Source organism: Octodon degus, unplaced genomic scaffold, assembly GCF_000260255.1.
Source record: "Octodon degus isolate 3935 unplaced genomic scaffold, OctDeg1.0 scaffold00268, whole genome shotgun sequence".
NCBI classification, from domain to species: Eukaryota; Metazoa; Chordata; class Mammalia; order Rodentia; family Octodontidae; genus Octodon; species Octodon degus.
The window spans coordinates 674450-689242 of record NW_004524844.1 but is presented as its reverse complement, the minus strand read 5'-3'; the positions used below and the strand labels follow the sequence as shown (position 1 = coordinate 689242).

Below are 14793 nucleotides of genomic sequence, written 5' to 3'. Positions count from 1 at the left end.
CACGGGTTCGAGGCGGCCGCCCTGCGCGATGAGGGCGAAGAGGAGGCCGAGGTGGAGCTGGCCGAGAGCGGGCGGCGGCTGCGGCTGCCTCGGGACCAGGTCCAGCGCATGAACCCGCCCAAGTTCAGCAAGGCCGAGGACATGGCGGAGCTCACCTGCTTGAATGAGGCCTCCGTGCTGCACAACCTCCGCGAGCGCTACTACTCCGGCCTCATCTATGTGAGTGGCCCCCGGGCAGGGGGCGAGATGTCCATGCCCTGCCTTGAGACCTTTATTATCTGTCCAGTACTGGGGATTGGACCCAGGGCCTTTGCACTGAGCTGCGTCCCCAGCCATTTTTTGAATTTTTAAGCTCTGAGACAGGGTCTCACTAAGTCACCCATGGTCTGGGCTAGATTCAAATCTGGAATCCTCCTGCCTCAGCCTCCCAGAGTGCTGGGGTTACAGGTGTGCAGAACTGACAGGAACCCATGAGGACAGAAAGCTCCACACTCCCGTTAACTCATATCCTCTCCCTTAGGCAGGGTATAGTCTGTTATTACCCTCATTTTACATGAGACAACTAAGGCTAAAGATTAGAAAGTGCAAAACACAATAAAGATTAGCATTTATTAAGCATCGATGAAGTATTCTTCTAAACCCTTTATTTGACCTATGTATGTACGCATTTATTTATTAATTATTGAGACAAGGTCTTGCTATGTAGTTGAGCTGGCCTTAAACTCACTACATAACCCACGCTAAGCTCAGTCTCACTGTGCTCTTCCTGCCTCAGCTTCCTGAGAGCAGGGATTACAGGTGTGCACCACCATGCCTGGCTTCTTCTACGCTTTTAAAAATACACTGTCTCTGAGAACCAGGGCTAGAGCTCAGTGGCGCAGAGCCTGCCTGGCAAACATGAGGTCTTGAGTTCGATTCCCGGTATCCGCCCCCAATAACATTATCTTAATAACTTTTCGCAATTAGAAAGCGTCTGGTCTCCATTCTACAGATAGGGAAAGTGAGGCACAGGTGGGTCAAATTCCTTGAGCAGAGTCACCCACACAGATAAGGCAGACCCGAGGCCTCCAGGTGCCACCGCAGGAGTACATGGGACAGACGCTGTGAGGTGGCCCAGCTGGCCCGTCTGCCCCTGCCTGTCACAGCAGTGTCTTCACACTGGGCAGACTGCTGCTGTCCCACCTGGAGAATTCTTCAGAGATGCCACGCCGGCCTGGAGTCGGTTCCACAGGGGTGTGGCGCAGGCATTAGTTTTTTCCTTCCTTTAATAAGCTTCCAGGGCAACTCTTGTGGGCACCAACGGTGATAAACGCCATGAACAGAACAAACAGGATTAGAGAGATGGACAGGAATGTCGGCGACAGTGGTGCAAACCAGGCAGAACGGGCAGCTGGCAAATATTTATTGAGCACTTACCCTGTGCCGGACGCTGTCCCCAGCGTGCATGTCCTCGGCTCTGCCCAGCCGGGACTGTTGATCCCGTCTGACGCAGGAATGTCAAGTGGCCGGGCATCACAAGGCCTCGCCCTGGAGGGAGCCCAGCGGGGGGCCCAGCCCTGCTCCGGACACTGCAGCTGATGGCTGTGGAGGTGGCTGCCGGAGGACACAGCCAGGCACTGTGAGGAGGTCCAAGGCTCCACCAGAGCAGCCTCGCTTGGGCCCTGGGTGCACCTGTGGCAGTGGATGTGAGTTTGGATCGAGGCTGGGCGCCCTCTGTGGGCCCTTCTAGCCTCTCATTCTTTTGCCCCATCCACTGCCCTGGACCTCAGCAAAGCCCAGGGGAAGGCCGGGAGTGACACCCCAAGCATGCGCATACCATTGCCTGCTGTTTGTTTTGTCTGGATCGAACCCAGAGCCTTCATACTGAACTACATCGCCAGCTCTTTTTTATTGAGACACTTGCTAATCCCTAAATTATCCAGTCAGGACCCTTAATTTTCAATCCTCCTCCCTCAGCCTCCCAGAGTGCTGGGATTACAGGTGCACACCACCAAGTCCGGTTAAAGAAATACTCTGCACCCTCCCAGCCACCTTGTGAAGTGTCTGCTGTCATGTGAAGCATCAGATCTTCAGAAAGGGGACAGGTGGTGGCACACACCTGTGATCGTGGCATTCGGGAGGCTGAAGCAGGAGGAAAGACAGGCCTTGGATAAGCCCCAAAATAAGAACTGGCTCAGCTCAATTTGGACCCGGGTCGGCTTGCCTGGCACCAATGGGTCCTGGCCACCATCTAGCACTACTCCTGTCCCCAAAGATGAGGACAGTGAGACTCAGAAAGATTGCTTGCTCAGTGAGCTCAGCTGCGAAGTGTCAGGGTGGGACTGCAGCTTGGCCCTGCTTTCTTTCTTTATTTCTTTCTTTTTTGAACCGGGGATTGAACTGAGGCCCTTGTGCCTGCCAGGGAAGTGCTTATTCCACTGAGCCATCTCCCCAGCCCCAGCCTTGCTTTCTTAGGACCCATGTTTAACGCGTATTTGTTGGCTGATAACTGGTGGTAGGGAAATCAGTGTTGCTCCATGGGAAGTGGGGTGCCCGGGGCTCCAGACACCCATTTTCTTCAGCTGGGAACCTGTTTGACCTTCAGGTGCTGAGGGTCTCAGTCTCCTCACTGAAATGCATAAGGTGGGGTGGGGCCAGGTGGGGAAAATGAGGCAGAAAGAGAGCAAACCTTGTATGCAGAGTTATGCACACCTGGAAAAGGCCGCATCAGGTGCCTGCTCAGAACCCGGGGCTGGGAGGGCCTGGCTGCCAGCGGTAACGTGAGCGCCTTGGTGGAGTCTGCAGCCGCAGGCCGCTTCTTGCCTCACAGCCTCCCTTAATCCCGGGCCTTTGTGATGAGGCTCTGGTCTCCTGGGTCTCCTGGAGGAATCCAGCCTGGGGAGAGCCGCTGGCTGAGGAGTGGGTCCCCAAAAGTGCGGGCCAGCCCCGGGCCATACCCTGTGACAGGGACATCGCCAACCCTCTCCCCTGGCCCTAGTCTCGCTGGCCAGCTCCGATTTCCATCCCTGGTGTCGCCCTGGGAATGGGGTGCGGCTGGCAGGAGGGTGGCGTGGGGGGCTCCCTGCCAGCCTGGAGAGGGGGCCAGGCGCCAGCCGAATGAAATACCCTCCCAGGGAATGCGGCCTGGTCACCCCGCCCTGGAGGGCGCCCGGCTCTGGAGGGAGCAGCTCCCAGGCCGGGGCAACACCCAGCAAACCGGTTGTGCAGCTCCTGCCACCACAGCCCATGGCCCTCCCAGGCTGGGGGTGGCATCCCCGTCGCCCTGCCCCGCCCAAGCCTGATCCCCAGCTGTCTGGGAGTCACAAAGCCTGCCAGCCAGGTGACCAGCCGCTCCCCCACTGCAATCCCAGCCCTGAGGCTGAGGCAGGAAGATAGAAAGTTCAAGTCTAGCCTGGGCTCTGATGACTCAGATGCCAGCCAGCGTCTGAAAGCAAGAGAGCTGCGCTCAGGCCCAAGGCCTGGCCCGCACCCTGAGGCCAGCCAGCATCCTCTCTGACTGAAGAGAGCGCAGGGCCAGAGGGTCATCTCAGCAGGACCTGTGACTCCAGGGTCATGGGGGACCACAGATCTGGGCGTGATGTCTTTGTCATGCCAGAGGCCACAAGTGCCACATACACACCCTGAGCGCTGTCAAGGCAAAATGTCACAGTCACCCCTCTGCCCCCAGGGCTGGAGACCACTCAGCCTGTGCAGTTCTCCATGGCCTTGCTGAACCTGAGAGGTTGGACCCACCTTGGGTGGCCCACCCTTCTGTTTTTCAGGGACTACAGAGATCGCTGACCCTGTCTGGCAGCTGCAGAGGCCACGTTCTCTCTGGCTCTGTCTCTGTCTGTCTGTCTGTCTCTGTCTCTGTCTGTATCTCTCTGTCTTTCTCTGTCTCTGTTTGTCTCTCTGTCTCTGCCTGTCTCTTTATCTCTGTCTGTCTGTCTGTCTGTCTCTTTCTCTCTGTCTCTCTCTGTCTCTGTCTGTCTCTCTCACCGTCTCTGTCTGTCTGTCTGTCTCTCTCTCTGTCTCCCCTCCCCCCACGAATCTTCATCTTTCCCGTCTACACGGCCTCGGTGCACACCGACCTTGTGCAGCGTGCAACCTGCCCAGCTGCCCTGGGCCCTGTACTGAGGCTGCCTTCCCTCTCGCCCTGTGTAGACCTACTCTGGCCTGTTCTGTGTGGTCATCAACCCCTACAAGCAGCTCCCCATCTACACAGAGGCCATTGTGGAGATGTACCGGGGTAAGAAGCGCCACGAGGTGCCACCCCACGTGTACGCGGTGACAGAGGGGGCCTACAGGAGCATGCTCCAAGGTGAGTTGGGGTGCGGCTGGAGCACAGGCTGTGTGTTTCAGTGAGGGTCTCTGGGGGTGTGGATGGGCTGCTGCAGGTCATCACCACGCCCTTCCCCCTCACACCTGCTCCTCAGGTGGTGTCACTTTCCCTAGGGACAAGAATTCCTAGGCCATTCATTCAGGCAACATTTATTATTGAATTTTAGACGTGACCTACAGTGTCCTGGGGTGAAACGCAGTCCTTCAGAGGCAGCCTAGGCCTCGGTGTACAGTGGCTCAGGTTGCGTACTGCACAAGGGCGTCCATCTAAGGAGCTTAGATCACTTGAGAAGCCCTGTCCTGTCCGATGCGCAGCGCGTGTGTCCCGAGTGTCCTGCCGGATGATGTATTACATTTGCTTTAGAAGTTTACAGGTGGTGAAAGGTCACCCTGTCTGGTTCTGTTGGCTCTGTGTTTATTTTCATGGTGATGCCTCGCTATTATCAGACTGCGCTTTGTATTATGGTATCTTAGGAATAGATAAAGACGGTTGTGAGGCCCGGCCCTCCTCTGCCCAGCACAGATTTGTTTCTTTTTTATTTTATTTTATTTATTTATGTGTGTGGGGGTGTGTGGGTGGGCGTGTGTGTGTGGCCAGCTCAGCCCACCAGGGGGTGGGGCTGGCTGGCATGTGGTGCTGGGGGATTGAACCGCGGTCCCTGTGCTTTGCTAAGCTTGTTCTAAGTAGGTGCTTTAGACCACTGAGCCATCTCACCAGCCCCAACAGATTTGTTTCTTGTGAGATTCCTCCTAGATCCACCAGTCTCCACCTGTTTGAGATTTTCCACTTTTTTCTCTGTTTGAATACTTTTTACATTTTGAAACAGGACCAGCCAAATAGCTCAGCAGATTAAAGCACCTGCAAGCAGGCACAGGGGACAGGGGTTTGATCCCTGGGCCTGCTGTGCCGGCCCCACCCCTGGGGCACTCTGAGACAGCCATTGAGACTGGGCATGGTGGCGCATACCTGTCATCCCAGCTCTTGGCAGGCTGTAAACAGGAGGATCACTACAAGTATGATCAAGTAGTGAGACCCTGAACACCCTGTAGGCCCTTCCCTAAAATACAAAAATAAATAAATAAATAAATAAATAAATAAATAAATACATTTTGAAATAGGGTCTCAGTACACAGCCCAGGCTGGCCTTGAACTCACAGGAGATCTTCCTGCCTCAGCCTACTGAGTGCAGATGGGATTGATGCCATCCTTTGAGGCTTGTTAGCCTCTTGTGTGGCCAGTACTTGGCCGACCTGGGGACGGCCCTGTGTCCTGCTGTCCCTTTGGCTGTGCAGTGGTATCTGGGGTCCCCTGTATCCCTCTGCTGTTCTGTCCCACCTGTCCTCTTTTATGTGTGTCCCTGAGGCACCATGGATGTCCCCAACAAACACAGTGGCCCATCTACCTTCATGGCCTATCCCTCGGCTTTTCAGGACTCCATCACTGAGCCCCTCGGCAGCCCCAGGAAATAGGTTCTCTCATTTCTGAGCGGGGAGACCAGGCCTTGGTGGGGGCAGCCTTTGCCCATGGTCATCCTGGTGGGGGTAGCTGGGTGGGATTTGAACGCAGTGCCCTTTGGGCGGTGCTGTATGTTATCTTCTTATTCTCTGTTGGGCATTGTTCCCTACGTGTGTTGGCTTGGGGGCTTTGAGTTGGGGTCTCTATGCAGCACGTGCTGGCCTTGAACTCCTAGCCATCCTCTTACCTCAGCCTCCTGAGTGCTGGGTTCATGGATGTTTGTATCACACATAGCCTTATTCCCATGTTTAAAATTACCCAGAGCCCCCCTTTCCCTGGCTCCCAAGCCCATCTGTCCCACCCAGCCCCACCTCCTCTGTCTCTCAGATTCTGCCTCTGGGACACAGTTCACCTTTGGCCTCTGTCCTTTGCCCTTTGCCCTTTGACCTCTGCTGATGTGCCCCTCCCTGTGAGAAATGCCCTCCTCTTTGGGAAGCTTGCTGCCCCATCCCCAAAGTCACTCCTGTGACCCTGGTGCCTCTCTGTCCTGGCTCTGTGGACATCAGGAGCCAGCGGGTCTCTATGTTAGTTTCTGAGAGTGAAGCAGACTGGACTGACTATACGCTCCAGGCACCTGGTGCTACGTAAGGGGTCAGTGTGCTCTGGAACGGGGCGCAGTCCTAGCTGGGTGCTGGGGCAATGTCTTGGATCTGAGACTGAATTCTGGTGTCCCTGACCTCCATGTCTGACATGTTGGCACCTGGATGAAGGTACACAGCGGGGCCTGGATGGAGGCTGTTGGATGAGTGCTGTTCTGTTTCACTGTAGTCTGTCTTCTCCGTTTGATAGACGAGGAATCAGAGAGAGACAGCGGCTTTCTCAGCTGCACAACAAACAGAGCATTTGTTGGGGAGGGAAGAGGTGTTAGAACCCAGGCAGTTTTGTCCTGCCCCCTGGGAATGACTCTGAAAAGTATGAGAGAGACCCCCAAGTGACATGGCCCCTTTTTTGTCCCCACAGACCGTGAGGATCAGTCCATCCTCTGCACGTGAGTCATCCGGGGGCTTCCTGGAGATGGAGGGGTCCAAGCTCTGCTTGGAGGGCAGGGCAGTGACCCCCAGGCTCACCAGACTGTCCCCCTGGCCCCCACAGTGGGGAGTCTGGAGCCGGCAAGACAGAAAACACCAAGAAGGTCATCCAGTACCTGGCACATGTGGCGTCATCACCAAAGGGCAGGAAGGAGCCCGGCGTCCCCGTAAGCACCCGCCTGAGCCACCCTGGACCAGCCACCAGCAGTGCCCCCCACCCTGGGCTCCTGTCTCTCTCTATCTCTGTCCCTGTCCCTGTCTCTCTGTCTCTCTCGCCATCCTCTACCTTGGCTGCCCAAGAGCCTCCTGGGGGCCTCACTGGAAGCCGGGGCAGGTGCCAGAGAGAGGCCATGCACCAGTCAGTTCTTGGCCTCACTGGGTCTGAAACAGTGCCCAGCACCCCGCAGAAGCCCCCTTTCCCATGGCCCTGGTCGTGGGTTTGTCTGTACTGCTTCCAGTGTGCCCCCCTCTGAGCTCATTTAGCCATGTGGAAGGGTCACTGTTCCCTGCCCCAGGTGACGAGGAAACACCAAGTACTACCAGGTGACTCTGCAGGGTCGCACTACCAGGAAGGGGTACCGCAGGCCTCGTGTCTGTGGTCCCCAGACCTCCCGGTCCCCAGTCCCTCACCCTCGACCCTGGCCTGCCAGGGCTGCCCGTTCACTGTGTATCTGTCCATGTTCCATGTGCTGTGTCCGGTCCCTGTCTCGTGTCCTGTGACGTCCTCAGGCCTCCACCAGCACCATGTCTTATGTGAGTAGCAGGGAGTCCCCCCGTCCCCCCATTTTGCTGCCCCTGGCCATGCAGCCTTTGGGAGAAAACAGCCAGGGACCCCCACAGCCCCAGTGATGGTTCTGCTGTGTGCACACCACAGTTGTGCTGCCGTGTGGTGAAGCCCTACTGTGTGCATACAGCCCCTGGGTGAGCTTGGGGGAAGCCCACGTTTGGCCCTTTCCATGTGCCAAGCCACACGCCTCTCACCTTGCATGTGTTCTTTCCTTCCACAAAGCCACCCAGCACAACCACAGTGTAGTCTGGGAAGAGGAAGCTTTGGGCTGCTGGTGTTTATTGAGCACCTACTATGTACCTGGCTCAGACACTGATAGGGGTGAAGGGAAGTCCAGTGCTTCCTGCCTTGCAGTTATGCCCCATTTATCTATATGAGCGGGATGGTGTGACATACTTTTTATTTAAGATTTTAAAACCAGGTGTGGTGCACACCTGTAATCCCAGCACTTGGGAGGCTGAGACAGGAGGATTGCCATGAGTTCAAGGCCAGTTTAGGCTATATAGTGAGTTCAAGACCATCCTCAACTACAGAACAAGGACCTGTTTTTTGTTTGTTTGTTTTTTTAAGTGGGGGGGGTTGTTTTCACAATAATACAAGATTACATATGCATGTAACAACAACAAAATCAGATAAAGTGACGCCCCCTTTCCTCAGTCCCCTTTCATAGGCGCCTTGTGCTGCTGGCAGTTTGGAATGTATCCTTCAAGGCCTTCTTCCATGTGAAAATAAGAGTCTTGTTTTGTGGTGCTTTTTTCTCTAGTTTTTGTTCACGAGAACACACTGTAGGGACTGTTGTGCAGCTTGTTTTGTGTTTGGTTTCCACTCACCATTATGCTTGGAGCCTTTCCTGGTTCCCTGACAATAGATGGATGGGCAGGACCCGGATGTGGACCAGCCCCGCTGCCCAGCGTACAAAGGCCCTTCACAGGCGGCTGGGCCGGGCCCAGGACGGCGGGTTCTCACCTGCCCTTGTCTCCCACGCCCGGCAGGGGGAGCTAGAGCGACAGCTTCTGCAGGCCAACCCAGTCCTAGAGGCCTTCGGCAACGCCAAGACGGTGAAGAACGACAACTCCTCCCGCTTTGTGAGTGCTGGGGACAAGTGGCCAATGTCAGTGATGTGGGGAAGGGTTGGGGGGACAGGCCAGAGGGAGGAGGCGGGGCCTGGACCGTGGAATTTTCAGAGACCCCTTGCTGGGACTCTCCGTGGGGTGTGGGTTGCAGCCACAGGGAAGGCTGTCAAAGGCCTCCGGCCACCGGCCTTGGGGTGTCGGGGGCTGCAGGCTCTGGGTTCAGGTTCTGAGCTGAAGCTCCCGTGTCCCCCTCCAGGGCAAATTCATCCGCATCAACTTTGATGTTGCTGGGTACATCGTGGGAGCCAACATTGAGACGTGTATCCTCTCACAGCCTGAGGGGCCATGGGACCCGGGAGGGGGACAGGGAGGAGGTGGCCCTTTGTGCCCGATGCTTCCAGGAAACAGCCGTGGGCTGGGTGCTGGTGCCTCATACAGCGTCTCCCACACTGGGATGGGGACAGCACTGCCACTGTGGTGAAAAGGCCTCAACTGGGCATGGTGGCGCACACCTGTAATCCCAGCACTCGGGAGGCTGAGGCAGGAAGATCATTGTGAGTTCGAGACCAGCCTGGGCTACAAAGTGAGCTCAAGGCCAGCCTGAGCTGCATAGTGAGACCCTGTCTCAAAGTGACAAACAAAATTAAAGGTCTCGCTGTCTTGACATGAGGTGCTGGCTCAGGGTCCCCAGAACCGCCGTTTTTAGGGACTTAGTAGAAGCCGGAGACTGGGCCTGTCACGCTAGAGGCTGTGATCTAGCTGTAAACGATGTAGGTGGGGCGAGACAGGGCCCCGGGAGGGGCAGCAGCCAGGTGCCCTGAAGCGAGCCAGGCCTCTCAGGAATGGCCTCAGGTGGCTGTGTCACTGGGCCTGTGCCACAGCACTGGACTTTCAAAGTCATTCATAGGCGCCAGGGAGATAGCTCAGTAGAATAAGCACTTGGCTGGCAAGCGCAGGGTCCTGAGTTCAATCCCCGGTATCAGGAAAAAAAAAAAAAATCAAAGTCATTCATAGAGTGAGACACCAGCAGAGGAATTAAAAAGGTCCAGCCAGGAAACATTGAGGCATGGGTTCGAGTCCCAGCTCTGCAACTTTGAGACTTTTGGCACCAGACTTGGCCTTCTGCCTGAGCTTCTTCCTCTACAGAAGGAAGAGGAATGTAGAAGCTGCCATGAGCGCTCGGGGGGCTGTGTGAGCCTCTCCATTATGTGCTGCAGAATAAGCCACGGTGGCCACAGCTAGGGGCTGACATAGACAAGCGACATTCCTGGGTGTTGGTACTATTAGTGGTTAGCAGCTGCTAGTCGTGATGTTAACTGTCGGTAATCTCAAGCACATCCCTGTCAGCCAGGGAAGAGTTTCTCTGAAGGCCACTCAAGTCAGAAAGAGCTGGGGCACCACATCCCTGCTGCCCAGGCCTCTTGCCTCCACCCCCTGGGCTGTGCACCGTCCTGCTGGCACCTGTCTCCCAGCCATTGATGGGGTGGGGCTTGGTGGCCAACCTGAGGGCTCTCATGCCTGCGCTGTACCAGTGTCAGCACCAGCGATGGGGCTGGGCAGGCACCATCCCAGCACCCTGGGTGTGTCACTGTGGCCCCCAGCCCTCCGTGACTGAGGTGGATGCTGCCGTTGCCCTAGTGAACAGGGAAGGAAACTGAGGCTCAGGGGTGCACCCCTCCTGCCACTCTTTCTTGGACCCTTCCTCCTTGGGTCCCCCTGTGTAACCCAAGCAGCCAGCTCACAGTGTCCCCAGCGTGGCTGGCGTCTGAGAGGGCGGGGTGGGGGGGGGCCCTTGCGTGCTCATGCGCCTTGACTCACCTGTAGACCTGCTGGAGAAGTCGCGCGCCATCCGCCAGGCCAAGGACGAGTGCAGCTTCCACATCTTCTACCAGCTGCTGGGGGGCGCAGGGGAGCAGCTCAGAGGTCAGCGTCCTGGCCAGCCCCGAGGCACCCCCGGGGAGGGGGGAAGATTGGCAGGAGGGCGGCCCGAGGCCTCCGCTGCCCTCTGCTTCCAGCTCTGTCCCGGCCTCGCCCCCACGCTGTCCTGGCCCCGCTGCTCTCGCTTCTGACCTCCTCTTCCTGCACCTTCTGCTCGCTCCGAATGGTTCTCGCCGCCTCCTGATGCCGATGACCCCGGTGTGTGCTGCCCTTCGGCCCCGTCCTGCACCTCGACTCCTGCCTGCAGCCACTTCAGCTCCGGCTCCTGCCCCTTTTGCCCCCTGGCTGCCCAGAGAGATGCCCCTCACTATCGTTCACAGCCTCGCCACTACCCTGCGACTCTTTCCTTTTCTGGCTCCTTCTCCCCTGAAGCTTGATTCTTCTTTTGCTTCCTATTGCCATGGGCCACTTGTCACTCAGATGCTCACTCTCAGTGGCCTTTGGAAGCACAGGTCAGCTGGGCATCATGGTGCGTAGCTGTGATCCCAGCACTCTGGGAGGCTGAGGCAGCAGGGTCTCAAATGTGAGCCCAGCCTGAGCAACCCTGTCTCAAAAAAGAAGAGAGCTGGGGATGTAGCTCCGTGCAAAGGCTGTGGGTTCCATCCCTAGGCCTGCAAGAAAAAACAAAACCCAAAACACGTGTCCCCTGGTGCTGACCCCTGGTGACCTGGATGAGAAGGCCACCACCCACTGGGTGGTAGAAGGGACTCTTTCTGGGTCACTGTGGGGGTCTGAGTCCGCAGCTGGCCTGACCTTAGCCCGCCCCTTCCCTCAGCCGACCTCCTCCTGGAGCCTTCCTCCCACTACCGCTTCCTGACCAATGGGCCTGCGTCCACCCCCAGCCAGGAGCGGGAGCTGTTCCAGGAGACGCTGGAGTCCCTGCGGGTGTTGGGCTTCACCCCGGAGGAGATCACCTGTGAGTGGGCGCCGCGTGAGGGTCGTAGGGGCCTTGGACCGCCTGCTGAGGCCACTACTGAGTGCTGGGCTGGGGGTGGGAAGGAGGCGGCCAATGTCCCTGTCCTGGGGAACAGTATCCAGAAAGTATTGTGTTTGAGGGATTGAGATTTACAGTGGGTGAGGAAGGCGGGGACAGGCGCTGGGAACATCACTGCAGGGTGGGGACGATGACCCCTCAGGGCTATGAAAGATGTGGGTGTGGAGGTGGCTGCAGAGCACCCAGGCCCTCGGCCTGGCTCTGCAGTGATTGGTTCAAATCCTGAGAATGGTGAGCACCCTGGGGCTCTCTGCCCCACGTTTTACTGAACAGGACAGTTTGGTGATGATTTGGTTTCAGACTTGCGTCTGTTTGCACTGGTGACAATCACAGGATCTGAGTGTCCTAAAGAGACATTGGTTGTCTCAGGGGCGCCAGACCTCTGGGACCAGGGGTTGAACAAGCCTGGCTCCTCTTGAAGAGCTTGCCCCCTTCTCCCCCTTCTCGTGCCTGGTTTGAGGTTTCTGGTGATCCCTGGCACCCCTGGCATGTGGAAGACTTAGCTGCTATCTGCCTTTGTGTGCCCCTTGTGTGTCCGAGTACCTCAAGGCTATCTGTCCTTCTGGACCCCGAGTCAGATATGGAAGTCACTTCTGTAATCCCAGCACTGAGGAGGCTGAGGCAAGAGGATGTGGAGCTTGAGCCCAGCCAGGCTATATGGCAGGACTGTGGAAGGGGAGGCTCGTACTGGAGTAAGGACTTCCCCTGAGACCTGGTCTTACCTAATCACACCAACCGAGAGCCATTTCTATCGAGGTCCCATTCTGAAGTCCTGGGGTTGGGCTTTAAAGCACTGGCCTGCAGCAGATACAAAGCAACCTCTGTCCTCCTCGAGGTGGCAGAATGTGGGGGCTTTGCACTGACAGCGTCTTTCAGCCAAGCCTCAGGGAGTGATCCACAGGGGCTCACGGGGTGACCTCTAGTCTGGGTCATAACCTGCACTGGCTCTGGCACCACAGGAGGTGCGGAGCTGTGGTCAGCTCCTGCAGCTTCCTGGCACGTGTCATGGGCATGGCTCTTTGCACCAGGGTCCTGTAATCCTCGGCAGCCCTGCCCGGCTCCAGCTAGCTCTGTGTGGGGGAGGGGTTTCCAGCCCAGCCCCAGGTCCTGCACCTGTGTTCTCCCTTGCCACTGCCTGCTGTGTGGTGAGTGCAGATGGAGCTCGGGTTTTTTTTTTTTTTTTTTTTTTTTTTGCAGAACCGGGGATTGAACTCAGGCCCTTGCGCTTACCAGGGAAGCGCTTATTCCACTGAGCCGTCTCATTGGCCCCTGGGTTTTTGCATTTGACAGACAGAAATTTCGCAGTAAATCTGAGAGACACAGTGCATGTGGCCGACGGTCACGCTGAGGAGCCAGGGCCCCCAGCCTCTGCGCCTGGTTCCAGCTCTTCTCCTTCCAGATAGATTTTGGAGGATGAGGGAAGGGCAGCCATCCCTGGTGCGCAGGAGATCGGCTGAGTGTACCTGCCACCCCCGGGCGCCAAGAGCCAGGGGTGCCCAGGTCCTGTAAATAAAACGGGTGGTGTTGGCAGGGGACACGCGAGCCCTCTGCGTGCTCTAAAGCATCCCCAGGTGATTTATAGCCCCAAACGCAAGGTGGCATTCCGCACACCGTGGCCCGGTTGCTTAGGGATGGGGGTGGGGGAAGGGCTGCGCATGCTCAGGACCGCCCAACTTTTTCCTAAGTCTCGATCCCAAACCAGTTGATGTACAGATACAGAACCGAGATACAGAGGGACAAGCTTATTTTTGGTGTAAAGGAAGGCGTCCTCTAACCTCCAATCTGATGTTCAGCTATGCTAGTGAGAAAAATGGGAAGCTAAGCGGGCGTGGTGATGCGTGCCTGTGTTCTGAGCGCTCAGAAGGCCGAGGCAGGAGGATGGCAAATTTGAGCTCAGCCCGGGTAACTTAGTGACTTAGCAAAAACTTATCTTTAAAAAAAAAAAAAGTTGTTTTGTTTTTTTATTTTAAAGCGGATTAAAGCTCCTGCAAGCAGGCGCGGGAGGTTCGATCCCTGGGCCTCCCATGCTGGCCCCGACCCTGGGCTCGCTGAGACAGCGGTTGAGACTGGGCATGGTGGCGCACACCTGTAATCCCAGCACTTGAGAGGCTGTGAACAGGAGGATCACTATGAGTCCGATCTAGTAGTGAGATCTTGAACACCCTGTAGACCCTTCCCTAAAATACAGAAAAAAAAATAAATGATAAAGAACAAGGATATAGCTCAAGCTCTAGGTTAAATCCCCAGTACTGAAGAAAAAAGAAAAAAAAAAGGGCAAATACAAAAGGCAGCTTTATTTGAGACATAATTTATACATCATACCATATATATATATTACACATGCACACACACACACACGTACATGTTTATAGTGCACAATTAGGCCCCTTTTTGTGTGTGTAGTACTGCAGATCTAACCCAGGACCCTACGCTTGCCAGGCAGGCGTTTATCCCGCTGAGCTATGTCCCCGGCCCAGGCCCTTTTCATATATTCGTGGCGTTGTGAAGTTACCAGTGCATGTAGTCACTTGCTGAACATCCCCAGAGCCCCAGCACGTGCCTCACACCCCACTGTCACCTGGCCCCAGCCCTCATCCCCGCAACCCCAGATCTGCCTTCCCTCGGGGAACTGCACGGCTGGGCCTCTCTTGCCGGCGAGATGGCGCACTACGTGGTCCTAAGTGGCTGTTCAGCCTCTTCCGTGGTGGAGTGCATCCTGCCTCCTCCCTCTATCACTGGGGATTTGGGTTCTGTGTGTGTGTGTGTGTGTGTGTGTGTGTGTGCACGCGCGCGCAGAACCGGGGATTGAACCCAGGCCCTTGCGCATGTCAGGGAAGCGCTTATGGATTTGAGTTCTTGCAGAACACTTCCAGCGTGTCCGCAAGCAGAGTACTGAAGAAGGAAGGGAGGGAGGGAAGGGAAGGTTGGGGTATAGCTCAGTGATGTCACACTAGCCTCGTGTACAGGGTCCCGGATCAATCCCTACTACCGGAAGAAGCCAAAGAGCGCAGGTGCTGGGGCTGCTTCCGCAGCGTGCCCAGGGAGACTTGGTCGTGACTCTGTGCAGTCTTGTCTCAGCTGACTTTGGCTGTTTTAGGGATGCTGTGCTAATGACTGTCATAGCCCTACATCAGCGG

At 56.4% G+C, this 14793-nt stretch overlaps 1 protein-coding gene across 1 annotated transcript in view; it reads left to right on the top strand.

The window, feature by feature from the left end:
* Positions 1 to 6: 6 nt before the first annotated feature.
* Positions 7 to 14793, top strand: part of Myh14 (myosin heavy chain 14) — a gene marked incomplete at its 5' end in the record, with an annotated part of 62480 nt that continues 47693 nt past the window's right edge. Inside the window, 9 exons of the mRNA XM_023706678.1 lie at positions 7 to 219; positions 4144 to 4300; positions 6797 to 6824; positions 6929 to 7031; positions 7594 to 7617; positions 8644 to 8736; positions 8981 to 9044; positions 10549 to 10647; positions 11438 to 11578. Of these exons, the coding sequence (XP_023562446.1) occupies positions 7 to 219; positions 4144 to 4300; positions 6797 to 6824; positions 6929 to 7031; positions 7594 to 7617; positions 8644 to 8736; positions 8981 to 9044; positions 10549 to 10647; positions 11438 to 11578 (922 nt within the window). The remainder of the gene's footprint in view (positions 220 to 4143; positions 4301 to 6796; positions 6825 to 6928; positions 7032 to 7593; positions 7618 to 8643; positions 8737 to 8980; positions 9045 to 10548; positions 10648 to 11437; positions 11579 to 14793) is intronic.